This window comes from Carcharhinus amblyrhynchos, chromosome 9 (genome assembly GCF_965287045.1).
Source record: "Carcharhinus amblyrhynchos chromosome 9, sCarAmb.v2.hapA, whole genome shotgun sequence".
Classification (NCBI taxonomy): Eukaryota; Metazoa; Chordata; class Chondrichthyes; order Carcharhiniformes; family Carcharhinidae; genus Carcharhinus; species Carcharhinus amblyrhynchos.
The window spans coordinates 82,887,982-82,915,881 of NC_137332.1; the positions used below are offsets into that span (position 1 = coordinate 82,887,982).

The following is a 27,900-nucleotide window of genomic DNA, read 5'->3' on the forward strand; positions in this document are numbered from 1 at the left end:
TGAGAAAACTTTATAATTTTATGAAGCATTTGATGTATTTCCCTAGCAAAAATTGAAGGAAATTTGTTTTTGTGAGAAGGTTGTATTGGAGAAATTAATGGGACTGAAGGTTGATAAGTCTCTGGGACCTGATGATCTACATCCCATGTTATTGAAAGAGATAGCTATGGAGATAATAGAGCATTGATGATGATTTTCCAAAATTCTAGAGATTCTGGAATTGTTCCTGCAGATTGAAAGGTAGCAAATATCACTATTTAAGAGAGGAAAAGAGAAAATTGAAACAACAGACCAGTTAGCCTTCCATCATTAGGAAGGAAATGATAGAATATATTATAAATGATGTGCTAAATGGACATAATGATCTGATTGAGTATAGTCAACATGGAGTTATGAATGGGAAATATGCTTGATAAGTTTGTTGGAGTTTTTTGAGGATGTTACAAACAGGATTGATAAAGTAAACATGGATTTTCACAACGCTTTTTTGATAAAGTCCCCCACAGGAGGTTGGTTTGCAAAATTAAAGCACATGGGATAGGAGGTCAACTACAGGCAATGGGTTAAGGATTGTTTACCAAATAGAAAACCGAGAGTAGGATTAAATGAAACTCGTGGGTTATCACATCGATCTGCTCCAGCTGTTCAGAATACATATCAAAAATTTGTTGGTGGAGACCAATGTAATATTTCCAAATTCACAGATGACACAAAGCCACAAATGTGGGCTGTAAGGAAGATGAAAGTGGAAAGGGGATTTCGACAGACTTAGGTGAGTGGGTAAAACATGGCAAATGGAATATAATATGAAAAAAATGAGGTTATCCACTTTAGTATAAGGAACAGATGTATTTTTTAAATAGCAAGAAATTAGAAAGTGTCGATGTATAAAGAGACCTGTTATCCTTGTCCACAAGTCACTGAAGGTTAACATACTGGTGTAGCAAGCTATTAGGAAGACTAGTGGTATGTTGGCCTTTATTGCAAGTGGATTTGAGTACAGGAGTAGCAAAGTCTTGCTTTAATTGTATAGAACATTGGCTAGACCACACCTGGAATACTGTGTGCAGTTTTGGTCTCCTTACCTTAGGAAGGATATTATTGCCATAGAGGGAGTGCAACAAAGGTTAACCAGACTTGTTCCCGGGAGTGTCTTATGAAGAGCAATTAGGGAAACTGGATGGGTTTTGCAGAATAAGAGATGATCTGGTTTAAACACCCAAAACCCTTAAAGGAATACACAGACTAGATAAAGGTAAGATGTTTCCCTGGTTGGAGAGTCTAGAACCAGGGTACACAATTTCAAAGTAAGAAGGAAACCGTTTAGGACTGAGTTGAGGATAATATTTTTACTCAGAGGGCAGTGAATCTTTTTTATCCTCTACTCCACAAAGCTGTGGAAGCTCAGTCAATGACTGTGTTGACAGTTTTCTAGATGCCAGTGACACAAAGGGATAGTATGGGAAAAAAGCATTGAAGTGGGTGATCAGCCATGATCACACTAAATTGCACAGCGGGCTCAGTGGGCTGAATGTCCTACTCCTGTTCCTTTGTTCTTATGTTCCGAAGTCTAACTTTAGTTGTAACGCACAAAACAATCTTCATTTATTAAGATATTTGAATCAGTCAGGCAGTTAACACGTTTCCTTTCATTCACTTCAACTTTTCTTTGTTTTAGTGATTATTTAAGGCCTTGTTCCCCTGCAGTTGATATTTAGCCAGTGCTTTGCCTTTTCATCTGTAGATGGAGCTATTGCTAGTGGTCTGGTATTTCTCAACTGAATTTCCCTTAGGATGCTTTGCAGTGACCCTGCTGCAAAATGCAATATGGCTAGCAAACAGAAATAAGATCAGGTTTAGCTGTTAAGTTCCATTTTGTGTAAGATCTACTGAGTCATTTATTATTAAAATTTACAGTAGTTAGTTATTTCTTTGGAACAGGAGGAGTGGACTTGGACCTTTCAACCTTTTTCACTGCCAGTTAATTAGATCATGATTATTCTCTGTATTTTATCCACCACCGCCACATGTTCCTGTAACCCTTAATACACTTGCCAAATAAAAACCTATCATTCCTGGTTTTGAAATTTTTAATTGATTCCCATGCCTCAACAGCTTTTTTGTGGAGAGGATTCCAGACTTCCACTGGCTTTTTTATGAAGTGCCGATTGACATCGCCCCTAAATGGCCTAGCTCTAATTTTAACGTTATGCCCCTTGTTCTGGGCTCCCCAACCACCACCTACTGCCTCTCTACAGGAAATACTTACAGGGTTATGGGGAAAAAGTGGGGATGGTACAGGGGAGGTATATGTGTTTCTATGTGTGTGTGTGTGTGTCTGTGTGTGTGTGTGTGTGTGTGTGTGGAGAAGAGGGGTAGCGAGGTGATAATGGGATAAATTGAATTACTCCTGCAAATAGCCAGCACGGTCATGATCATGGCAGGTCAAATGGTTTTCTTCTGTACTGTATTCTATCTATCAAATCCTTTAATTGTCTTAAACACTTCAAGAGCCTCCTTCTGCATCAGAGGGATTCTATAAAAATCAGGATTATCAAGTTTCACAAGGTGTTTCAAAATCATTACAAGGATCTGTAATAACAGAAAGAACAAGTTGTTAAATGAATTTGTCTGCCATTTTGTGATGTTCTCACTTTCAAGTTTGGAAAGTGCGGACTCCAGTCCCAATTGACTTGAGCAGAAAATCTTGGTTTACATTCCATTGCTTTACTGAGGGTGTGCTGCACTTTCAGAAATACTATCCATCTCAGGCCATGCCTACCTGTTCAAGTTGATGAAGACAAGCAGAGCAATTCTTCTGGGGTTACAGTTATCAATCAGACCATAAACACCCTCAAAAATAGATTCCATGTTGAACCTCCCAGAAGGCCAATATATTCTTCCTGAGGTTAGGTGCCTGGAACTGAACACAGGACTTCAGTAGTAAAAGCAGAAGATGCTGGAAATACCCAGCAGAGTTGGCAGCAGAAAGAAAACAGAATTAATGCTTCATCAGCTGAAAGGTTATCAAACTGAAATGTCAATCCTCTCTCTTCTCAGATGCTGCCAGAGTATTTCCAGCATGTTCTGTTTTTATTTTGGATTTCCAGCAGCAATATTTTGGTTATGTTACACAATTCAGATGTGGTCTATGTACTTGCTCAGATAAAGGTCAACATTTCATTAATCTTTCAAATTATTATGTTCTTGCGTAAAAGTCAACCTCACATAAAAGTCAACCACATGATTGACTGCAAAGTTGTAAATTTTCACGTACCTTTTGTAAAAATCGACCCTAGTTTTTTAGGAATCAAAGTCCAAAAGTTTCAGAAGCAAAGAACAATTATATCAAAAACCTTAATTCATTATTCATTAAAAAAAGTTACACCTACTGTAATTTCTGCAGTTCCTACTTGTCAAGACAAGAATAATGTAGGTCAGTTTTGATTTCTAATAGGGAGGAACTGATAAATTGGAGGAGAGAAATAAACAGCATACATGGAAACAGGATGCAGTAGTCAGCTTCAAAATAAACGAACGGCTGAGACTTTTGTCCTCCAGCAGTGTCCTCAGCCTTCCTGGGAAGAAGAGAGAAGAGAAAGCTTAGGCCTGGCCAAGTAGGCCTTTGCCAGTGGTTGCTCAATGAAATACCCTTCAAACAAAGCCTAGATCAAGGGCTGGGACCACCAGTATGATACTTTCTCATGGCACAGTCTTTTCAGTTCCTTCCCATTGAAACCACAGGTCTGGCTGCTGCTACTGTGTCTTCTCCTAAGATGTTGTGAGGGAGAGATGGGGGAGGGGGTGGGGAGAACTTACACAGACACAGGGTTTTAGGCTCAACCAGAAACTTGTTCACTAAAAAAACTCTTACACAAGAGTTCTAACCTAGTATGATGATGCCACACAACACTCCAAACCACAACTTATTAATAAAAGCCTCAACTTAAAGATCACAAGCAAAACCCCACGTTTCTGCCCAAACTTTAACTGCTCAACTCAAACTCCCTTAGGATTTGGTGGCTACTCATAAATTATCATTAAGCCTCAGCCCCAATATCCCTTGGATCTGGCTGATACCTACAACTCCCCGTGTGGGTGGTTATTCCTTTGTGAGCTGTGGGTCTGTGGATCATGTTGACCCTTCCTGACTCTTTTTGATAACTGCAGTGCCAGACCTACAGTCTTGGCCTTTTTATTACAAAACTTTTATTAAAAATATCAAAGCATATTTCATGGAGACATAATCCCTTTAGCCTGGTTCCTTCCTTGATCCAGACAGACCCATTCAGTGCAATACTGTTTCCATCACCAAAACAATGCACACCGCACAAGTGATGTCAGAGTGCTGTGCTCTAGGAAGCAGTTTAGATACAGATGGGGAATCAAAGAAGCAGCAGCAGAGTGAGGGGAGCAGCCATCTTCAGAAAACACCTCAGCTAGAGATGGAATGCTGAAGGCAAAAATAGTTTGTGCAAAAGATTGTTTTCCTTCCTGAACTGGAGGCTATTCCAAAGTCATGGTCATTTAACCTGTATGGTGTGGTAATCATTGGCTAGATTTGACCAATAGATTTATGGTTGTTGTTTGGGAAACAGTGTCTCAGCAGAGTTTAGGATTACAGGGGAAACAGATACTTCTGGGTTTTCAGTCTTTGGGGGACTTAGTGCTTACTGTTAATCTGTTGATTGTTCTTTGTATTTTTATTATCATTCTTCTACTCAATAAATACTTGCATTTGTTTGATGAACAAAAGAGAGGTCTGACGTCTTACTGTTTCTGCAAATGTTTCCCACTAATATCCCCAAAAAAAAACAAAACCAACGTTTCAGGTTAGAACACTCTCACACATAACATCAGTGGGGTTTTGTTACAGTAAAAAAATTTCAAAAATTTGACTTTACATGAGTATACATGATATTTTTGTACTGCTAGTTTTCAGTGCTTTCTGAATTTGGTCTCCTTAGTCTTTTTACTCATCCACTGTTCCTAGCTTCTCACTATTTAGAAGGTACTCAGATCTATTGTTCTTAGGTCCAAAGTGGTTGATCTCACAGTTTTTCCTACTCATTTAATTGTCAATGTTCCTTTTTAATTTCCTGCTTCCATCTACATTACTTAGTGTGTCTCTTAAGTGTCAACAACAAACTTGGACATACAACTTTGTATTCCTACATCTCAATCACTGATATGTGCAGTGAAAAGCTGAGATTCCAATACAGATCCTTAGGAGAAATTGCAAGTTACTTTCAGTGTGTATACTCTATATGCCTATTCTGTTCCATACCTCCTGATCAATTCACTGCCTAAATCAAAAGATTGCCTTTAATTTCATGTACGATAACATTTTCTAAGTCTCTTATATAAATTGGATGCTACGCTTACCTCCATTATAGTGACTCCACTATAAGTAATTCAACAGCTGTCATCCTCAGGGTATGAAGGGTGCTATATAAATGCAAATTCATTTTAATTCGTGAATTAGCATAGACCTGGTTTAACAGCTGAAGCAAAACATAACGTTAAACATTGCAATACTTATTAACATCTCTTCTTGATACAAGAAGCCATTTCTTACTGTCTCAATGAGGAGCTGGTGCGCGTGTGTGTGTGTGTTGAGGGTGGAATGGGAGAGGAGCCCTGGCCAACATTCCTCCGTAAAAAGTCTGACAACACCAGGTTTAAGTCCAACCGATTTATTTGATAGTAAACTCACAAGCTTTCAGGGTTTGTCCCTTCGTCAGGTGAATGGAGAGTTCTGGTCTCAGACAGAGCATATAAAGCACAGACAGTTTACAGATTACTGATTAGAATGCAAATCTTTACACCTAACCTGCTGTTCAAGTCCTAAAGTCGCCGACAATGTGAGTGGAAGGAGCACTGATCACAGGTTAAAGAGATGTGTGTTGTCTCCAGACAGTACATGTCGCACTATCTGTAACCCCTGTGACTTGCCTGGGTTTGCAAAACCTCACTTACTGTACTGTTCTTTTTGATGTTTTTAAACCTTATTCCCAGTACATGGACATATATTGCTCACCCCTAATTGCCCTTGAGAAGATGATGATGAGCTGCCTTCCTGTTGCAGTTCATGTGGCGTAGGTACACACACAGTGCTGTGAGGGAGGGAGTTCCAAAGTTTTGACCCAGCAACAGTGAAGGAATGGCAATATATTTTCAAATCAGGATGTGAGAGACTTGGAGGGAACTTGCAGGTGGTGGTGTTCCTGGGCATCTGCTGCCCTTGTCCGTCTGGATGATGGAGAAACTCTGAATCAATTTCTAGTTTAAGAAAGGAATCCAATGTTGCCTTCTCGAAGGATGCTATCATCAAACAACAAAATTAGTTAACCAAAGCCTATCAGGAAGATGAAGAAAAAAATACATTTAAAGAGGCTAGTTTTTGGGCACTTGCTTCTACTTTCTCCACTCATTTTGATGGATTGCACGAAGCTAGTGCCAGCCAAGGGGACAGTGAGTGGGCGGTCAGCCACATTAACTTGCAGTCCCGAGTGAACACGTTATCTCTGCACGTTATACTAATAAAAAAACACGGTTTAATTCACCCCCTGAGGGATGCGCGCGCCAGCAGCTCAACTCAACCGTCGGCCGTTCTATAGCTCTGAGAGCGCGCTTGGGGGAGGGGAGGGGCCGAGGCAAAGCGAGCGCTGGGGTACGCTTCAAACTCAAGTCGGGGCTCGGGGGGGGAGGGGAGGGGACGGGGCGGGGGGGGAGGGGAGGGGACGGGGCGGGGTGTGGGCAGGGGGGCGGGGTCAGCTGGCAGGTGACGGGGGCGTCCTCATTGGAGGCGCGCGTGCGCGCTCTGGCCGCGGGCAGTGACGCACGGCCAGGCGCGCCTTCTGCGGAGGCGTGACCGCGCGCCGTTCCCCCTGTCTGTCGCGCGCCCTTGTTGTGTAGTATTGTCAGTAAGATGGCGGCTGATCGGCAGTGAGTGACAGTCCCCTTGTTCCGTCTGAGGGCAGCGAGCGACATCAACAAGACAGAGAGAGAGATCCGCAATCCCCACCCCCACAACCCCTCCCCGGAGTCTCCATCAGGAATGGTGGTTGTTGAACGGAAGCCCCCAACTCACTGCTGGGATTTTTAATTCGTCTGTTGTGTTTCTTTTTTTTAAAGAAAAGAAATAATCATCTTCAGAAAGCACCAATCATGAAATTCGCAGAACATCTCTCAGCCCACATCACGCCGGAATGGCGCAAACAGTACATCCAGTATGAGGTGAGCAAGCGACAGGGAGGCGAATGGGTTAATGGCACAATGGACAGCTCGCAGCTGAGAGGGTCAGGGGGCTGAGGGGATGGGAGACGGATGGAGGGTGAGGGGAAATGCCGGTGGAACATGGGGAGGAGGCGCAAAGCTGAAGGGGGCTGGAGGATGAGTGAGAACTAGGGGAGCCAGGAAGGGGTGTGGGACAGTGAGAGGGGCAGGTAGGCAGTGGGAGGGTGAGGGGGGCAGGTAGGCAGTGGGAGGGTGAGGGGGGCAGGTAGGCAGTGGGAGGGTGAGGGGGGCAGGTAGGCAGTGGGAGGGTGAGGGGGGCAGGTAGGCAGTGGGAGGGTGAGGGGGGCAGGTAGGCAGTGGGAGGGTGAGGGGGGCAGGTAGGCAGTGGAGGGTGAGGGGGGCAGGTAGGCAGTGGGAGGGTGAGGGGGGCAGGTAGGCAGTGGGAGGGTGAGGGGGCAGGTAGGCAGTGGGAGGGTGAGGGGGGCAGGTAGGCAGTGGGAGGGTGAGGGGGGCAGGTAGGCAGTGGGAGCGTGAGGGGGGCAGGTAGGCAGTGGGAGGGTGAGGGGGGCAGGTAGGCAGTGGGAGCGTGAGAGGGTGTGGGAGCATGAGGGAGGCAGGCGGCGTGCGGGAGCATGAGGGGGCAAGTGGGGTGCGGAAGGGTGAGAGAGCAGGTGGATTGTCAGAGGGTGAAGAGACAAGGAGGGAGGTTCTGAGGGCGATGGGGCAAGGAAGGGAGGTTCAGTGGGCGACGGGGCAGGAGGGGTGGTTATGAGGGCGACGGGGCAGGGGGAGGGGTTCTGAGGGTGATAAGGCAGAAGGGGTGATCCGAGGGTGACGGGGCAGGAGGGAGGGGGTGATCCGAGGGTGACGGGGCAGGAGGGAGGGGGCGATCCGAGGGTGACGGGGCAGGAGGGGTCCTGGGGGCGATCCGAGGGTGACGGGGCAGGAGGGGTCCTGGGGGCGATCCGAGGGTGACGGGGCAGGAGGGGTCCTGGGGGCGATCCGAGGGTGACGGGGCAGGAGGGGTCCTGGGGGCGATCCGAGGGTGACGGGGCAGGAGGGGTCCTGGGGGCGATCCGAGGGTGACGGGGCAGGAGGGGTCCTGGGGGCGATCCGAGGGTGACGGGGCAGGAGGGGTCCTGGGGGCGATCCGAGGGTGACGGGGCAGGAGGGGTCCTGGGGGCGATCCGAGGGTGACGGGGCAGGAGGGGTCCTGGGGGCGATCCGAGGGTGACGGGGCAGGAGGGGTCCTGGGGGCGATCCGAGGGTGACGGGGCAGGAGGGGTCCTGGGGGCGATCCGAGGGTGACGGGGCAGGAGGGGTCCTGGGGGCAATGGGAGTGAGAGGTGGAATTGGACGATGAAGATGGTGACGGGGTGGGAGGAGGATATGGAGTCGACAGGGCGGCTGAGGTGTGGTCAGAGGGCGACGGGGTGGGAGGGTTGTTTGGAGCAAGGTGGGGTGGGAAGTGGTTTCGGTGGGTGATGGGGTGGGCGGGAGGTCTGAGGGCAATGGGGGGGGCGTTGAGAGGTGGGGTCAGTGGGTGGCAGGGACGGGCGGGATGGGAGATGGGGCAGGGGAGAGTAATAGGGCAGGGGAGATGGTGGGTGAGAGGTAGGAGGGCGAGCTTGGGTGAGAGGGAGATGGGTGGAGGGCTGAGAGGGGCTGGTAGGTGAGATGAAGTGAAAGAGGGGCTGGAGGGTGAGGGTGTGAGAGGCTGGAAATTGGGAGTGAAGGATTGGAGGACTAGAGGGGGTTTTGAGGGGTGATTGGAGGATGCACAATGGTGGGGGGAATGGAAGAAATCTGGGGGTGGGATGGAGATATGGATAATTGGGATAGGACGGTTGGAGCACAGGGTAAGGGAGTGTTCAAAGTGGAAAGTGAATAAGTGAGTGATGGTGATGGTCTGAGGAGGGGGAAACGGTGAAGTGTTGGAGATGGAGATTGAGATTGTGGTCAAAGCGTAATAATATTAATGACCTATAGAATATGCTAAGAACTGCAGATAACAATATCCAGTGATAAAGTGTGGGAGGAGATTTTCATATAATTGAGTTAAGGGTTGGATACAGTAAATTGATCTTGGAGGGATGAAAGTGCAGGCACTGTGTTGTGAAAAACAAACACAATTTGTATTACGTTCCAAGACATTATGGTTTGAGATTGTATAAACAGCTTGAACAGTTTACTGAACCCTTTCACGTGTGGCTGCTTTCAGATCTATTTTGGAATAAATTTTTCAGTGTAAGCTATTAGTGGATTTGTTTTTGCATCTTTGTGTCACTGCTGGGGAGTGGGATTGAACTGTCAGACAGAGACAAATAGCAAATCTCTATGAACGAGCATCATTATATGACCAAAAAATCTTGTGATATTGTGATGTATTTGATTAGTTGATAGATGGGAATATGATAGTTTTGTATAGATTCTAAATCAAAATTATTACATTGTATCTAAGTTTGTGTCTGCAAAGATTGGAGAGGGTAATTAATATTGGATGTAAAAGTCCTAGAATTGTAAATGCTGGGATATATTCGCAGCACGGCATGATGAGTGGTGTGCTTCTGGGATTTTCAGTATTCGGCAGGAAAGAGGTTACATCTACAAAGAAATGAGAGAGAAAGGGTAAACAATAATTGAGGTGCTATCCTTGGTCTTAGCAGCCCCAGTTAGAACTCATCAGCCGTGGCCCTAGTTTTGCTGTGACCCGTGCCTGTATATTTATTTGCTCCTAATGGTTGAATAACCTCATAGAATCACACAGCACAAAAGGCAGCATTTGGCAAAGCTTAGCTGTACCGGTTCTTGGAAACAGCTATCCACTCTTCTGTTTTCCCTTGTAGCCCTGTCAATCTTCTCCTTAATTATATATCCAGTGCCCTTTGAAACTTATTGAATCTGCATCTATTTCAGGCAGTATATTCCACATTGTTATAACTTGCACAAAACACTTTTTTGTAACTTGTTAATCATTACCATCTTGACTCAAAAAAAGTTGCTGGTCCCAGGGAACTCTATAAATAGAAGGAGGAGAAAAGATATTTTTTGTGGGTTATTGTGCTTTTGAAGACATGGATAGGATAGTCACATCATCCTTTAAACAACCCCAAACCAACAATTGTCAGTGCATTGGACTTAATGAAGAGCCAGCATTTATGAGTTAATTAGATATGTTATTCTCAAACATATAGCTATTTATAATTCAGCAAAGTATAATGCTATCATTATTCTAAAGTTTAGTTTTACCTTTGTTGGCGTACGTGGATTCCATCTCACCTGCAAAATAAATTTGTGTGGCCTGGAGCCAATGTATTGATGAGTAACGGTGTACATAATGTTTTTAATTAGAATCCCTACAGTTCAGAAGGAGGCCACTTGGCTCATTACCCTGCACTGACTCTATGGAACAGCATCTTATGCAGGCCTACCCCCCACTATCCCCATAACTCCACACATTTACCATAGATAATCCACCTAACCTACATTTCTTTGGACACTAAGAGGCAATTTTGCATGGCCAGTCCACCTAACTGGCGTATCTTTGGACTGTGGGAGGAAACCAGAGCACCCAGAGGAAACCTATGCTTTTCTTCGAGGAATAAGGTGCAAGTTCCACCCAGTCATCCAAGGTTGGAATTGAATAATGCTCCCTGGTGCTAAGAGACATGTGTGCTAACCACTGTACCACCATTTTCTGAAATAAAAACTAGCCATACAGTAATGCAGTTTGTAAAACTGCACATTCATATTAGAATGAAGCAGGCAGCAGTTATTTGAGAATACGTGTAATGAAAGCTGAATTCTCATCTTGTTCCTTGAAACTCCACTTTCTGATTCCAAGCCAAACTCAACAAGCAGGGGAGAGTTTGAATCATAAGCATTTAGCTTGTGTTCTATTACCTTGGTGGCTCCCCTTTGATATTGGCATGATTTTTACAAAATATTGTTGCAGCTCTTGCAGAGGTGAGGTGGAATGTTTACAAAAATGTGCCAGACATTAGAATAATGATAGCATTATACTGTACTGAATTATAAATAACTATATAGTGGAGACTGGCATACCTAATTAAGTCATAAGTGCTGGTTCTGCAATTAATCTAATGCACTTTGAATTGTTGATTTGGTGATGGTTGATTACTTGCCTAAGAATGACATGTGTATCCTATTCCAGTTTTTAATATCATGATAGCCTGCAAAGGGGATTGTATTTTCTTGGCTTTATGTTGAGAGATTCTTCTTGACTTCATAACTACAGCACAGCTGCGCAAATGGTTGCAAAGTTTGAATTGCTGGAGAATATAATCTTGGCCAGCCTTTCATATTATACCTTCCAGAGACACACTTTTGCCCACATCCTTATTCACACTCAAGTACTGTTCACTCATCACTCCTGTGCTTGCTGACATATCGATTCCCTGTTGAGCAAAATCTTTATTTCAAAATTATCACCTTGTTTTCAAATTGTTCTTTCCTTGACCCTCTTTATCTACGTGTTCTCCTTCTGCCCACAATTTCGTATTCTGGCCTCTTGAGCATTCCTGATTTCAATTGTTCCTGCGATGTGGAGATGCCGGTGTTGGAATGGGATAAGCACACTAAGAAGTCTTACAACACCAGGTTAAAATCCAACAGTTTTATTTGGCAACAGTGGCTTTCGGAGTCTCAGGCTCCTTCATCAGGTGAGTGAAGAGCTGTGTTCTCCTCTGATTTCATAGCTCATATCAATGGATGGTAGTGGAAAGTCAGTATGAAACAAAAACTTCCAATATTTTGCTAATTTTTAAAAAAAATCTGGGCGATGAAAAGATATGAGAGCATGTCACTCCCCACTCTCCCACTAATAATTGTAAGATATACTTCCTCATTTGTGGCCCACAACTATATGTTTGTAGCCTGGAATTCATGGTCAGTCAGGTCTGGAATGTTAAATGGCAGTACCTTTTTTAGAAGGTTAAACACGTTGCGTTATTGTATATTAGGTTTGTTCAGAGGGTCCTCAAGAAAACCGCAAGCAATGATTTTGGCCACTACCCTGCTCTCATGCTGTTGATTCCTTCCACTTTCCAGTCATTGTCTTGGGATCAGCTGAATCACTTTCAACTTTGTCAGGTCCTATTCAGCTGAGCTTAGCTTCAGACCTTCACGATTGGTGCTAGAAAGGAAGATTGTTTCCACCTCTTCAGTGTTGTCTGCCTCCACACTTTATGTCCTTGGTGAAGCATACATGTCATGATCTTATAGCTTGAATACCGCAAGTTTCTCCTTGCTGTCTTTTCTTTCTCCAACTTCAGCAAGACACATGCTGTCCCACACTAAACTTTGTTTTCCCATCATCTTGCTATTCAAGCCCCCAACATTAAAGCTCTTCAATAACCTCTGTCTCTTCCTCTCCCAATGAGCATTGTTCCTTTGACTCAGGCCTCTTCTATATCATCTCCTTTAGCCTAATAATGGTAACAACGCCATCAATTGAGCTGATCCAAATCTGGAATTTTCTTCCCAAGTCCACCTAGTTCACTCTGCTCCATTAGAAAGGACTAAAATCCATCTCTTTGATCAAGTTCCTTGTCACTCTCATAACCTCTCTCCCTGGCATTGTACCTAATTTTCATACCTTTCTGATGAGTCGTCTTTATATTGAAATCACATTGTGAATGCAAATTGTACTGAATGCATTATAGGATTCTGTACTACAGATATTTGAAAGTAACTTAAATCTGATCTGGGACTTTATATGATGATGTGCATATTTCCGGAGTCACATAAAAAATGCAAGTTTTGGTTTTGACTGCAGACAATAGTGGCTTACGCTAAAGGAAACTCTGTATCTATAATTATAGAGAGGAACACACCTTGGTAATTCAGCAGGAACTTTGAAATGAGTGGTTAGGGATGCTGTTATCACAGCTTATATATATAGCACAATTGAAGTATATGGATGATGTCAGCAATTCTGTGTGCTTAGCTATTGTGGCTTGTTCTTTGGTTGAATCCTAAAATTGGATTACTGCCTGAATAATCCAGGTGGCCAGCTTCTATTATATATTGCAGGAAAATTAGTGAATTTTAGATGTCAAGAAAATCAATTTTCATTGCCATGGCATATTTGATAATCCAGGCTGTGCCACGAAATCATTGAACAGATACATTGGATCCAGATTTCTATTGCAATGTTTTTTGATGATGACTGAAAAGACACTTCTTCCTCTCTTCTGAAAACCCTGCTATGGCAGGATAGCAATTCTAGCTAGCCAAGCCAGTAGGATCCTTGCACAGAGTACTCTGTTCTGGTAATTTGCACTGTTTTAGCCTGTTAAATGCCCAGTTGTACACCTGAACACCTCTGAGAATGCTCATTCATGGATTGTTACCAGGTGGCACCTTGGCTTTAGTAAGTGAGGCATATTTCTAAGGCACAGTGTTGTTTACCTTTGTTGGCCAAACAGAGCTCTCTCTACCTGTACGAATTTTCAGTCTGTTGGTTTAGAGACTCTTGTTTATGATGATGGGTTTACATGCTTTAAACACTTGGTAAATGAAAAAATACGAGTGAGAGACAGTAGTCAGCACATTCAGTAATTCAGTCAAGGTGTGAAGTGTGACAGGCATCTGTGCTATTGAATGAGTTGTTTCCATACTCCTTTACTGGGGTGCAGAGCTGTAATCTGATAAAATTATATGTTGAGAAGAAATTATACCATGTGTGGTCCCAGAGGCAAATGTTTGACAGGCTACCATAAGTGTATTTCAATTACTTCACATTCCACCATGTACCTGACTTTCAGCTGAGCACTACTTTCTTCACTACCATGTTGCCACCTGCCACCCTTAGCTTTTCATTATAAAGAAAGAGATTACTTTTCACATCTGCAATATTGTCCAAGGTCTAAGCCTGTCTCTGTCTTATTCCAGTCAAGGTATTTCTTCAAGTTTCCCCTTTGTTTTTGCTTAATTGTTTACAATATACACTTGCTTATTGAAATGCAGCATACCATTTAACACGAGTTCCAGAAAGTGACCGACTAAATAGCAGAGCAGGAAAAACAAGATAATCTTTTATTTTGGATCATCCCAAATAATTTGACCAAGAGATGATCATGAGAGAGAGTGTTAACAATATTCTTTGAAGATGATCAGTGATGCATTGTAGAATTTTTCACTCAAGTTCAAGAGATTTGAGCTCTGTAACAGATTACTAATTTATTGTTATCTATTGTATGTGAAATGCTATAAAACAATGTGAATTGGACAGATCGTAAGTGAGACTGTAGTGAAGCAGAGTATTTATGATCATGGCAGAATGCCACTTAGTGTAAGAGACTGGATAACAGTTGATTCGGTACAAAGTGAGGTGCTGAGTGTCAACTTTGTGCTGTGTATACAACAGAGATTGTTAAATAGTCTTATTAGAATAGGGCCATCATCACAATGGAGAGGAAATGTTATTGGTTTGCTTATGGGCGTACAGCTGAGTGCAGAACAGGCAGTTTATTCAGTACACTGAGTGAATTATGTTATTTTGCAGTCATTCAAGGACAATGGAGATGGAACAATCATTGCATACGTTTTTACTGGAGTATTATGTCCAATACGAAGCACCACATTTAGGAAGGTTGTGAGAGAGTGCAGAAAAGATTCATGAGAATGAAGGACTTCAGTTACATGTTTACATTGGAGCAGCTGGGGTTGTTCCTTTTAACACAGAGAATGTTGGGGAGATTTCATAGGAAATGACAATTGTTATGGTGCAGAAGGAGGCCCATTATGTCTGCACTGGTTCTCTGAATAAACACTATTACTTGGTGCCATTCTCCTGCTTTCCCTGTAATCCTACACATTGTTTCTAATCAAATAATTATCCAATGCCATTCTGAATTGAACCTGCCTTGATCCAATGCCTTGATTGCCTCCACCACACATCCAGGCATTCCAGACCCTAACCACTTGGTGTATGAAAATGTTTTTTTTCACATTACATTTGCTTTTTTTGTACTTTGAATCTATGCCCTCCCATTCTCAATCCTTTTATGAACAGTTTTTTCCTATTTACTCTGTCCAACCCCCTCATTGTTTTGGACAAGATGAGAAGTCATGCCACACCATATAGTCCAACAGGTTTATTTGAAATCACAAGCTTTCAGAGTGCTGATCCTTCATCAGGTGAACTAGACCTAGATCTTCTTCCTACTCAGATTCATCCCCTCACACTAATCCACATTGATTTCCATTTGTCATCTATCTGTCCTTTTGAAGTTCTACACTGTCCTCCATAATTTACAATGCTTTCAAGTGTTGCATCATCTGCAAACTTTGAAATTGTATCCTGCACACTTAAATCTAAATCATTAGTATGTATCTGAAAGAACAACGGTCCCAATGCTGAACCAATTACCCATCCACACGTAGAAGTGGGTGTTTTCATGCCAAGTTAGTATAATGTTTTCTATGTGATTTAAAGCCACCAGTTGAATATAAACTATCCATGCAGATGAGTAAATAAAGCATGTTACCTCAACTGTCCACTACATCAGCAGCAGGTATCCATAAGTGCTATAGTAAAAGATCATATAACTATACTCACAGAAAAAGTGACAGTCATGAAGTATGTTCTCCAAAACAACAGCAAAATCCATGTTTACTGTAATAATTTTTTAGTTGCATTGACTGTGCCAGCAACAGACATGTTTATAAATCTTTATACTGTGCAGCTATTTTAAATGATCTCTTTTGGGATCTGATCATACCACTGGCTTAAAGTAGCTAGATGTGAAATAATGGTGGTAAATATCGACATGCTAGGTTTACTGTATATAACATAAACAGTGATTGTGAAGGTGTTTGAACTTGTCTGCTTAATACAAACATAGCTTCTGTTTACATGATTTACCTCCTTATTTTCACCAGTGACTGATTGTAAATTGCCTGTTTAATCCAACTGCTAAATCGGTACAGCAGAGTTTCTTTGGGAACTATCTTTTAACAATCTTTTTAAAGCTTATTGCAATGTGAGAGTCTAGAAAACTGACATTTTGTGTTCTGCTGAAATTATATTAAATCAAATAAATGTCTAGGACCATTACAATATTTGAATGAAGTGAACTTTCTGACCTGATCTTCTACTTCAGTGCTGGATTATTGCTGAGCACCTGTAAAAGTTTGGTGCAGCAAATTTAGGATGACTACAGTTTGAGCCTTCCCAGTGATCTATTAGGTGAAGCATCATCTGGTGTAGTTTTCTCTGTGTAGTAGATTAGCAAAATTGAAATATGTTTGCAAAGAATACTTTTATAAATTAGTCGCACCTAGCTAGCACACAGAGGAAATCATCCCTGCTGGCATGATGCTGAGTTACTTAGACCTAAGGGTCACAGCTTTGAATGCTATTCATTTGATTTGATTCATTATTGTCACATGTATTAACATACAGTGAAAAGTATTGTTTCTTGCATGCTGTACAGACAAAACATACTATTCATAGATAAGGAAATGAGAGTGTGCAGAATGTAGTGTTACAGTCATGGTTGGGGTGTAGAGAATGATTAACTTAATGTGAGATAGGTCCATTCAAAAGTCTGACAGCAGCAAGGAAGAAGCTGTTCTTGAGTCAGTTGGTGTGTGACTTCAGACTTTTGTATCTTTCTGCCGATGGAAGAAGATGAAAAAGAGAATGTCTGGGGCGCGTGCAGTCCTTAATTATGCTGGCTGCTTTGTCGAGGCAGCGGGAAGTGTAAACAAAGTCAATGGATAGGAGGCTGGTTTGTGTGATGAATTGGGCTACATTCACGACCTTTTGTAATTTTTTGCGGTCTTGGGCAGAGCAGGAGCCATACCAAGCCAATACCAGAAAGAATGTTTTCTATGGTACATCTGTAAAATTGGTGCGAGTCGTAGCTAATATGCCAAATTTCCTTAGTCTTCTGAGAAAGTAGAGGCGTTGATGGCCTTTCTTAACTATAATGTCTGCATGTGGGTGGGGGAAACCAGGACAGGTTGTTGGTGATCTGGACACCTAAAAACTTGAAGCTCTTGATCCTTTCTACTTCGTCCCCGTTGATGTAGACAGGGGCACGTTCTCCTTTATACTTCCTGAAGCCGATGACGATCTCCTTTGTTTTGTTGACATTGGGGGAGAGATTATTACTGCCACACCAATTCACCAGATTCTCTATCTCATTCCTGTACTCTGTCTCGTCATTGTTTGAGATCCAACCCACTACGGTGGTGTCATCAGCAAACTTGAAAATCAAATTGGAGGGGAATTTGGCCACACAGTCATAGGTGTATGAGGAGTATAGAAGGGGGCTGAGAACGTAGCGTTGTGGGACATCAGTGTTGAGGATGATCTATGCTGAATTAACTGATCTCAGGTGAGAAACTAAAATTAACTTCCCTGAGCTAGGTAAGAAACTAAGGATGATAGCGAGATGCCCTACTCCTGATTGCTATCCAGTGGTACACAAAGAATTGCCTACTACTGTAGTACCTGATCTATGGATCTGTATCTCAGTAAAAGTCATTGTCTTTCGGAGCATGGAAAGAAACAAATGGTGAAAAATCTTTAGCATCTTAATTTTGAAAAATGCATGTGCAGTGCTGTTAAGAAGCATGCATGCTTAAAGTAAACTTTTCGTGCAGTAAATTGGTCTATTTGACTGGAAAGATGTAGATTTGGCCATGCCTGCAGCTATCTTCCACAGTGATATTCTTGTCCTTAAGCGGAAGAAAGGGAGGTGTTGAGTGGAAGCAACCAACACCAGGAACGGATCCCATGGGGAGGAAGAATTGAGAAGGTGGTCACCTGGTCAGTTTTTGTCTGTGTCCTAGTGGCAAGCTTGGAGTGTCCTTGAGATCTTCTCAGTGTTATTTGTCTCAGTCCTACTTTTGCTGTCATTTGCTCTCCTATCCATGGCTTTGTCACAAGCTCGCTTGATCAGTCCCTGCAGCTTTTGCTCAAGTTTTGCACTTGATAGCATAAAATTCCTCTAAAATTTCACTGGATAAATTCAATTTTGAATTAAGTTTTGCTTTTCTGTCAGCCCTTACAACCTTCCTTTGCTATTGGTCCCTGCAGTACATTGATCGGCAGATTCCTGTCTTCATCTACAAAGCTCTCTGTTGTCTCCTCCCTCTTTATTAGCATCTTATGGTCTCACATCGGGTGGCTCAGTGGTTGACACTGCTGCCTCACAGCGCCAGAGACGCGAGTCCGATGCCCGGCTTAAGACACTGTCCATGCAGAGTCTGCATGTTCTCCCCATGTCTCTTTGGGTTCCTCCGGGTGCTCTGGTTCCTCCCACGGTCTGCAAGATGTGCTGGTTAGGAGTATTGGCTGTGCTAAATTCTCCCTCAGTGTACTGGAACAGGCTCTGGAGTGTGGCAACTAGGGAATTTTCACAGTCGTTGCGCTGTTAATGTAAACCTACTTGAGACACTAATAAATAAAAATAAAAAAAGCACGCTGTCAACTCGGGTTTCCTGTGGAGCTCATTTGTTTGAATGCTCTACCTTGGAAACCCTCCTTAAAACTTACCTCTTCATTTAAAATTTTTGCTGCGGCATGGTAGCACAACGGTGAGTACTGCTGCTTCACAGTGCCAGGGACCCGGATTCGATTACTGGCTTGGGTCACTGTCTGTGTGGAGTTTGCACGTTCTCCCCTTGTCTGCATGGGCTTCCTCCGGGTGCTGTGGTTTCCTTCTGCATTCTGAAAGACGTGCTGGTTAAGTGCATTGACCTGAACAGGTGCCGAACCGTGGCTACTAGGGAAATTTCACAGTAAGTTTGTTGCAGCATTAATGTAAGCCTTGCTTGTGACTAATAAATATACTTTAACTAATCACTGCTGCTACATGTTGGGTTATTTTTGTCCCTGTAAAGTGTTCATAGGGACACACTATTGCGTTAAGATACTTCTATAAGTGAACGTTAGAAAGGATTATGTATTTGAATACTTAGAAAACCTTTGATAAGGAATATAAATGAATGGGGAAACAGGAAATGTAAATTTCACAAGAGGTTTTTCAGAATATACTGCCAATATACTCACAGGCATTAAATGAATAACCAGGGTTACTTATTTTTTAAAATATCTGTGTATTTATGGTGTTTCACAATATTGCTCGTGTTCAGGAAAAGCATGACTAATTGCTGAATCAGGCTATTTAGAAGACAGCTGCTAGAAGTTACCTCAGCTGAGTTACTGTTATACCTTGAGCTCTGGGGAGCTGCCAGTCCAATGTATATGAATTTCAATGCCCAGATAAATATTTTAACATTTAATCACATATTTTGCTCCATCTCCCATGAGATGGTATAAATTATGATTTAAAGGGGTTTTGAAGGACGGCATCACTAGCTAGTAAAAGGAAAATTTGCACGTAACTGGGATTGTTCCGTTTGAAATTAATTTGTCCTCATTTGAAGTGATCCCAGAGCTACTTTTACATTATTTGCTTTCCCCTTTCCCAACCCAAATATGTTCTGTAGAAAAACACAATTTTATTGCTTTTTACTGTAATATCCCTTTTTTTCTGCTTTTGAGACTGAATTCATTAACTTTGAGAAACACATAAAATATACTGTTAAATATACTGATGTGAGAAGGTAGTGAAATCAAATTCACAGTAGAATGCAGCTGCTCATATTGAAAACTGTTAATGATAACGTAACTTTACCAATTGGGTGTTGGAGAAAATTGTAAACGCTTTGCCTTCACAATTTTGTTCGATTGCCAAAATTTGGGAAAGCTAATAGAGGCAGCATTTTCTGAATGATCTCATAATTAGACTAGCCCTATTAATCAGAAACTATGACTATATATTCTTCCATGTGTAGATTAATGTTGCTTATATCTAATTTTTTTGCCCTGGTATTGCATGTTAGAAAATAATTTTTCAGTCAATTTAGAAGGTGGAAAGAACCAAACCTGTCTGTACATTCAAAACTAATGCCTACATGGAGTTCTAGATTTAAAAAGAAGAATGATTTGATTCAGTATCATAGTTGAATTTATTATAATCTAAAGAAACATTCTAGAACAAGAGGCTATTATTTTAGTCTAAGCAGTGGCAGATTTAAAACCAAAGCGAGGAGAAATTACTTCTTTCAAAGGGTCATGAGTCTGTGGAATTCTCTGTCCCAGAGTGTGGTGGACACCAGTATACTCAATAAATTTAAAGAGGAAATAGATAGGCTTTTAATAATGGGAGGAAGAGTTCTGGGAGCAGGCAGGAAGCTGGAGATGATTCCAAGATGAGGTCAGCTATGATCACACTGAATGGTGGTGCAGACTTAATAGGTGAATTGCCTACTCCTTCTCTTATATCAATTGCACCTCCTTTTCAGAAAACTAGTTTAGTGACAATCTAATGGCTCTCTCGATAAGGCAGTGGAGCTTTGCGGTTTTATTGGAGGAAACGTTACAAATGTAAGCTGTGAGCTTCACATACCTATTGATTTTGCTGTGTTTAGACAGGAGCTGAAGACTCCCAAAGACTTAACATGTTTTCTGGTTTTAATGGCCTGATTTTATGGTCAACAATGAATGAACGGTGCTAGCCAATACACACAAAATTTCCAAAGGCGTTATTGTATCGTTGTAACTTGTAATTAGAAACATAGAAAAATAAAATAGACAACAATGTTGTCAAACAAAATGTGGAGCAGCAGTGTGAAACATGTAAAAAGGTGCTCAGCAGAGTTTGAAGGAAAAATATATTCAATTAAAAGGCAAGAACAAACTAAACATTAATGAAACACTATGGGTGAATAAATACATAGAGGAAAAATTGAAAGTAAGGAAAGAAGCCTAAACTAAGTACATGGACATCAGGGGAGAGTATGACATGGGAGAATACGGAGATAAATCAAAAAAAATTATGAAGGCAAGAGGAACTATGAAATTAAATAATCGAAGTGCGTAACTAAAACTAGTAAAATATTCTAAGTAGGTAACTCGCTAATTAGCCATAGTTGCAAGAGACATAGGCATTTATACCTTGATGGGCACCACTCTGCACCAAGTGTGGGGCATGGCGAGGCAGTTCCCAAGTGTACCTCAGCCAGAATGGGAATTGAACCTGCACTGTTGACATTATTCTGAACCATCTGGTAGCCATCCAGCTAACTGAGCTAACCAACCCTTGTGGTTAAATATTTAACAAACATATATATTTAAAAAAGAAAAGCCGTGATGGCTTTAGGACTACTAAGGGTAGTCAAGATAAAATCATGGCAGCGATAGCAAAATGCATCAAATATTAATTATTTTGCTTCAATGTTTACTAGAGAGATTGATTAGGTAGAAATGACAAAAGAGGATGAGATTTTAAATAAATCATATTGCCACATTTAAAATAAAAAGACAACTATTGAAATACAGTCTAAAGAGGATAAAAGCCTGGGTTGCAGACTGATTGCCACGTGCACTATTTCAGATATTTAATAATTTGTTTGGAAAATGTGTTATTTCAGAGGAATGGCAGATAGCTCATGGTCTAGGGAACTTTATATTAGTCAGCTTAACATTGGTGATAGGAAATGCAAAGGAACCCTGGCTAAAAGAGAGAAAATCAACTGGAAACCAAAAATAAAATAATAAACAGTCAGCGTGCATTTCAAAAGGAAAAGCCTTGCTAGATTAGGCTCTGAATGTTCTCAGACAATAAAAGAGTAGACATGGGTAATGCAAGGTGTATAATGTATGTAATTTCTAAAAGACCATTGATTAAGGTCCCACATTATAGATGAACAACAAGGCAACAGTATTGAGAATCAAGTGTTAGGTATCAGAAGGGATAGTTTTCTGGCTGCAGAAACCTGAGTAGGCATGAAGGGTCACCATTCAGACCAGAACAAAACATGATATAACAAGTCAGGATTGGGACCAATGTTTTTGCAATTTATGGAACCAGGAACACAATTTCTGAGCTTGCAGATCACACTAAATTGGAGGAATAATCAATGGATGATAACTGAGACAAATTTCAAGACATGGTGTCACGGTGGTCAGCATTGCTGCCTCACAGAACCAGGGACCTGGGTTTGATTCAGGCCTTGGGTGACTGTGTGAAATTTGCATATTTTCCCTGTATCAGTGTGGGTTTCCTTCAGGTGCTCCGGGTACCTCCACACTTCAAAGATGTTTGGGTTAGTTGGATTGGCCTTTGGGATCAGGGGAGTTATCAGGGTAAACACGTGGGGTTTTGGGGATAGGGCCTGGTTGGGATTGTTGTTGGTGTAGGTTGGATGGGTCGAATGGTCTCCTGCATTGTAGGCATTCTATGATTCACAGATATTTATAAACTTACAAAATGAGAACATAATTGGTAAATTAATTTCAGCACAATTTTAAAAAGTTCATTTTGTGGGGTGTGGGCAACGCTGGCTAGGCCAGCATTTATTGCCCATCCCCAGTTTCCCAGCAGAATGTGTGGTGAAGCACTTTCTTGAATCGCTTGCGACTATGGCTAATTATCCAGAATATTTAACTAGTCAGCCACATTCACCCGCACCCACCTCCCTCCGATTCATCGCTCCCGGCTCTTTTGCCCCCCCCCCCGGCCTGTCTGCCAACCCCCATCCTGGCCCCTGACCCACTTACCCATCCAGCTGACTCACCCCTCCCTCAATTACTCCCATGCGATTGCCCCTATTACTTGTCCCAATTAGCCCCTGACCTGATCTGATGACCCGTCTTGCCTCCGTGCCATCCTACTCCCCTTTTCAACCCATTGATTTTCAAAGCAACTTTGGGACATTTAATCTAATTAGTTAACTGAGTATGGCAGCTAGTGCCATTAAAAATATTTTCTGCATTATGGGAGGTGTGGAGCATCCTGCATTAGAAGTTTTCTCTGAAAAACTGGAGGAAGGTAAATGTGGAATTTTTTGACTGACCAGGGTTCCTGATCCTGAACAGGAAATCTGGGCTAGTGAGTGCTGTTAGTTTCAGCAGTTTGCTCAGACTGCAAATGTCTCATTGGCATTCACACATTGTCAAAGTGGCAGTCTGTGAGGCTGCATGCCATTAAGTTGTTAAGCACGCATTTGGTTGTTAAGCCCATCTTTAAATGTTCATTTCAGTACAACCCAAAATTGCAAAGTACAGAGGGTTATTGTCTTAACTAATTTTCTGCTCAACAATCTTGCTTGTTTATCAAAGATGGATTTTTTCCTTTCTTCTATTTTGGAACTTATTGCAGCTACTTAGCTATACTATAGCATAGAATCAAAGATTCAATCAAAGATTTGTCACACCAAAATAACATAGCCAATTAAAAGGAGTTGGTTTGATAGTTTGAACAGTCTTTTCTCATTTCACAGTTTACGTTCTGGTGCCACTAGCTATTGTTTCATCTGTTAAATAAAATGAATTGCACTTCTATTTCAGAGGGAAAAAGTACAGGACAAGTACAGTGCAGTTTACAAATTGCAGAATATTCGTACTTGCATTAAATTAATGTACACAAGGAACTGCAAATAATTCATTTTGAAGTTGACTTTTCCAACCTGGAGTGCCTTATTAACAAATTCTTCAGGGAGTCATGGTCATAAATTGACCAACAGCTTGGTTTCTAGTTGTCTTTAAATACTGTCTAGTGCAGTTAACAGTAAACCACTCTGCATTAGGAAATTCTAACAGCTATTTAATTTTAAACAAGGAAGTGGAAGAATACTAGCCATAAAGCATTGCAAGTCCCAACATAGCATTAATCAAGTGTGGATCTAAGACTTTCTTGTCATCAAGAAGCAGGTGAGATGCTTTACTTCAGGGGAAGAGGAAAGGGACTTCTGAATTTGTAGAAGTGCATTGCAAAAGTGTAATTAATTTTGAAACGTTTTTCAGCAGCTTTCTTTTGCAGATGGTACAAAATGTGGAAGAGTGTAAAGTTATGCCAAAGCAGATAACTCATTAATACTTGGAAGTATTTCCAGTTAATCAGTATTTCATGTATGTTGTAGATTGGATTCTCAAAAAGGAGAGCACTTAAAATGCACACAATGTAGTACAATGTATACTTGTAGGTGATGGGTAAATTATTGTTTACCATGTGCTTCTGTTATCTCTATCATTGATTGTAGTATGGTGGTGAACATATGCAAATGTGCAAATATTACTGCTGGGCCTCTTTTAAGCAAGTATTCTAAAGCATGTGCTTGATATTATAATACAAAATTATTGGTACCAAATGGTTTTTTTAAAATGTTCTTTCCTCAATTGCATTCTAGTCATGCAATTTACCGTTTTTATGTTTATAATTTTCAAAGTAGTATTGTAATGTTTGCTGCGAGTATATTGCTTATTCCTTGGAAATTGAACCAATGAAGCTTCTCACCTTCATACCAGGAAATACTTTTCACCCTAGATTTGTTTCACTATAATCATCTTACTTACAAATACCCCCATTCTCCCTCTCTCTCCTCCAGGCAGTGATCTTGCTGCATTTTCTGAATGTGAAATTGGAAATTCAATATTCAGAATGTCACTTGGATCTGTTTTTTTCCTTTTTCCCGGTCACTGGTGCTGGCAGCATTTTCAGTACATCAATTTACATGGCAGCCTTGGTGATGAATGTCAGCAGGCATTTTTGACCATAGCCAGCAAAGCAGGCAAGCCTATCTGTCCTCAACTGATGACATATTTTCACTTTCCAGCATAGCAGTCAGGATGAGTTGATTTTTGACCTTCATTGCCACCAATTGTAGCAGTTAGCTGAGATTAGATAACTCAGCAATTAAACCTGGAACTTCTGATCTGTGAGATACAGTAATAGATTGGACTGTGCATATAATGTTGATGGTTAAGCTGGCTTATAATATCTGTATTGGAAGAAAGAGGCAGTTTAAGCAAATAATCACTGACTCGGCAACCTGTGATAAGCAATACCCTATATGGTAATTTATTGATGCTGGATTTTTGATCATTTCTGTTTTTAATGATATTCAGTGTTTAATTCTGAAATGTTTGTACTACAGGCTTTCAAAGAGATGCTGTATGCGGCCCAAGACCAAGCACCATCTTTGGAAGGTAATGGATTTTCATGTAATTTCTCTGATGAACAAGACTGGTTTTTGCAGCTTTTGTTTGCAAAACTTAATATCTGCAACCCAATTTACGGGTCTTTTATGGGCCTACCAGTTTCACACCATAATAAAATGAAACTGAAAGAAAAATTGAGAGAATACATTGCATTGGAAGAGGGAATACAGGAACTAAACTGGATTTATCTTTAACAATTAAAAGTTGTTTACATTTCAGTGGAAAAATGATTGATTCTAACCAGTCATACCTTGCAACACAATTAAAGCACATGGTAAAATGGAATTGAATAGAATATAAGTATCTGAAGTAGATTAAAAGCTGAAGCAAAGAGTCTATACATGGTTGTCATGAAGCATGGTGTCAGTATTGGACTTTGGACAGATTAATTATCAAGCAAGTGCTGTTTAGAAGGTATGTATGTATGCTGACTCCAACCAAAGCTGCTTTAAGTTTGAAGATGACACCAGATTTTGATTTTGTGGGGTGGAGAACGTGGTCTGAGGGCAGGAAGAAAGATTTCAAGCAAAAGAGAAAAGGCGAAGCAAATTCAGAATGATGTGCAGAGACTGAGAAGTGGCTGATGAGCGACAATGCAAAGAAGTGGCATTTTCTTGGAATCAGCAGAAACAAATACATCTTTAGTGCATGATTGTATTGTAATTTGTTCTTTTATACTCTGCAAATTCTGGCTAAAGCAATAAGAGGATTCAAGGGCAGGGGATGGCTTTTTGAGGTGTATTGGAATCGAGCATCATTTCCACAAAACTGTTTTCTCCTTGTGTCTGAGTTGATTGAGCTTTAGAGCTGGGTTCTAGTTAGGTTGTTTCTGACCTTAACTTCACACTGTTGGTGTCACATTGTCCTGATAAGATAACACAATTTCACTTTATTTTGGCCTTGGAGGGAGTGCAGAGGAGGTTTACTAGGCTGATGCCGGAGTTGAGGGGGTTGAGCTATGAGGAGAAGCTGAATAAACTAGGCTTGTACTTGTTAGAGTTTAGAAGAATGAGGGGAGATCTCATTGAGACATATAAGATGATGAATGGGATGGATAGGATAGAGGTGGAGAGACTCTTCCCGCTCAGAAAGGACAGTAGGACTAGGGGGCACAGCCTCAAGATAAAGGGGGGGCAGTTTAGAACGGAGCTGAGGAAGAACTTCTTCACTCAAAGGGTGGTGAATCTCTGGAATTCTCTGCCCGTTGAAGTGGTGGAGGCTACCTCGCTAAATATTTTTAAGACGCGGGTTGATGGGTTTTTGATAAGAGAGGGGATTAAGGGTTATGGGGAGAGGGCGGGAATGTGGAACTGAGCCACGACAGATCAGCCATGATCTTATTGAATGGCGGGGCAGGCTCGAAGGGCTGGATGGCCTACTCCTGCTCCTATTTCTTATGTTCTTATGTTCTTTACACTGCAATTTAACAGCGTATGATGTTTTTAATCTGTCAGCTCATTTTTACTAACAGTATTTAGCTAATATTATGGTAGAATGTTCTCCCCAAATGCAAGCAGTGGAAGGACTATATCTGTAAATGCTTTGTGGAGTTTATCCACTGTTTAGGTGAGCAGAGAATGAAAATAGCCCACATGCATCATTACAATTTACTGAATCCTAGCAACAATACTAAATAGTTAGACTGGTTCAAACTTCATGGACTCATAAGAACATAAGAAATAGGAGCAGGAGTAGGCCACCTAGCATTCGAGCCTGCCCCGCCATTCAATAAGATCATGGCTGATCTGAAGTGGATCAGTTCCACTTTCCTGCTTTCTCCCCATAACCCTTAATTCCCCTGTCTATCAGAAACCTATCTACCCGTGATTTAAATATATTTAGCGAGGTAGCCTCCAGCACTTCAACGGTCAGAGAATTCCAGAGATTCACCACCCTTTGAGTGAAGTAGCTCTTCCTCAACTCCGATCTAAACTGCACCCCCCCGCCACTTACTTTGAGACTGTGCCCTCTAGTCCTGCTATCCTTTCTAAGCGGGAAGAATCTCTCTACCTCTACCCTATCTATCCCCTTCATTATCTTATATGTCTCTATAAGATCCCCCCTCAGCCTTCTAAACTCCAACGAGTACAGACCCAGTCTATTCAGTCTCTCCTCGTAGGCTAACCCCCTCATCTCCGGTATCAGCCTAGTGAACCTTCTCTGCACTCCCTCCAAAGTCAAAATATCCTTGCGCAAGTGCGGCGACCAAAACTGCACGCAGTACTCCAGCTGCGGCCTCACCAGTACAGTTGCAGCAAGACCTCCCTGCTTTTATATTCTACCCCCCTCACGGTAAAGGCCAACATTCCATTTGCCTTCTTGATCACCTGCTGCACCTGCAAACTGGGTTTTTGCGACTCGTGCACAAGGACCCCCAGGTCCCTCTGCACCGTAGCATGCTGCAGCTTTTTGCCTTTTAAATAATAATCCCTCCTATTATTTCTGCCAAAGTGGATAACCTCCCACTTGCTAACATTATACTCCATCTGCCAGGTCGTCGCCCACTCGCTCAGCCTATCCAGATCTCTCTGCAGACTTTCCATACCTTCCACACAATTTGCTTTTCCACTCATCTTCGTGTCATCAGCAAATTTCGTCACCCTACACTCAGCCCCCTC

The 27,900-nt window shown here is 41.8% G+C and overlaps 1 protein-coding gene across 1 annotated transcript in view; it reads left to right on the forward strand.

The window, feature by feature from the left end:
- The first annotated feature begins 6,918 nt into the window (after window positions 1-6,918).
- Window positions 6,919-27,900, forward strand: part of LOC145347967 (solute carrier family 53 member 1-like) — a 328,249-nt gene continuing 307,267 nt past the window's right edge. The window contains exons 1-2 of the mRNA XM_080195993.1: window positions 6,919-7,239; window positions 25,219-25,270. Coding sequence (XP_080052119.1) covers window positions 7,171-7,239; window positions 25,219-25,270 — 121 coding nt within the window. The 5' untranslated portion in view covers window positions 6,919-7,170. The remainder of the gene's footprint in view (window positions 7,240-25,218; window positions 25,271-27,900) is intronic.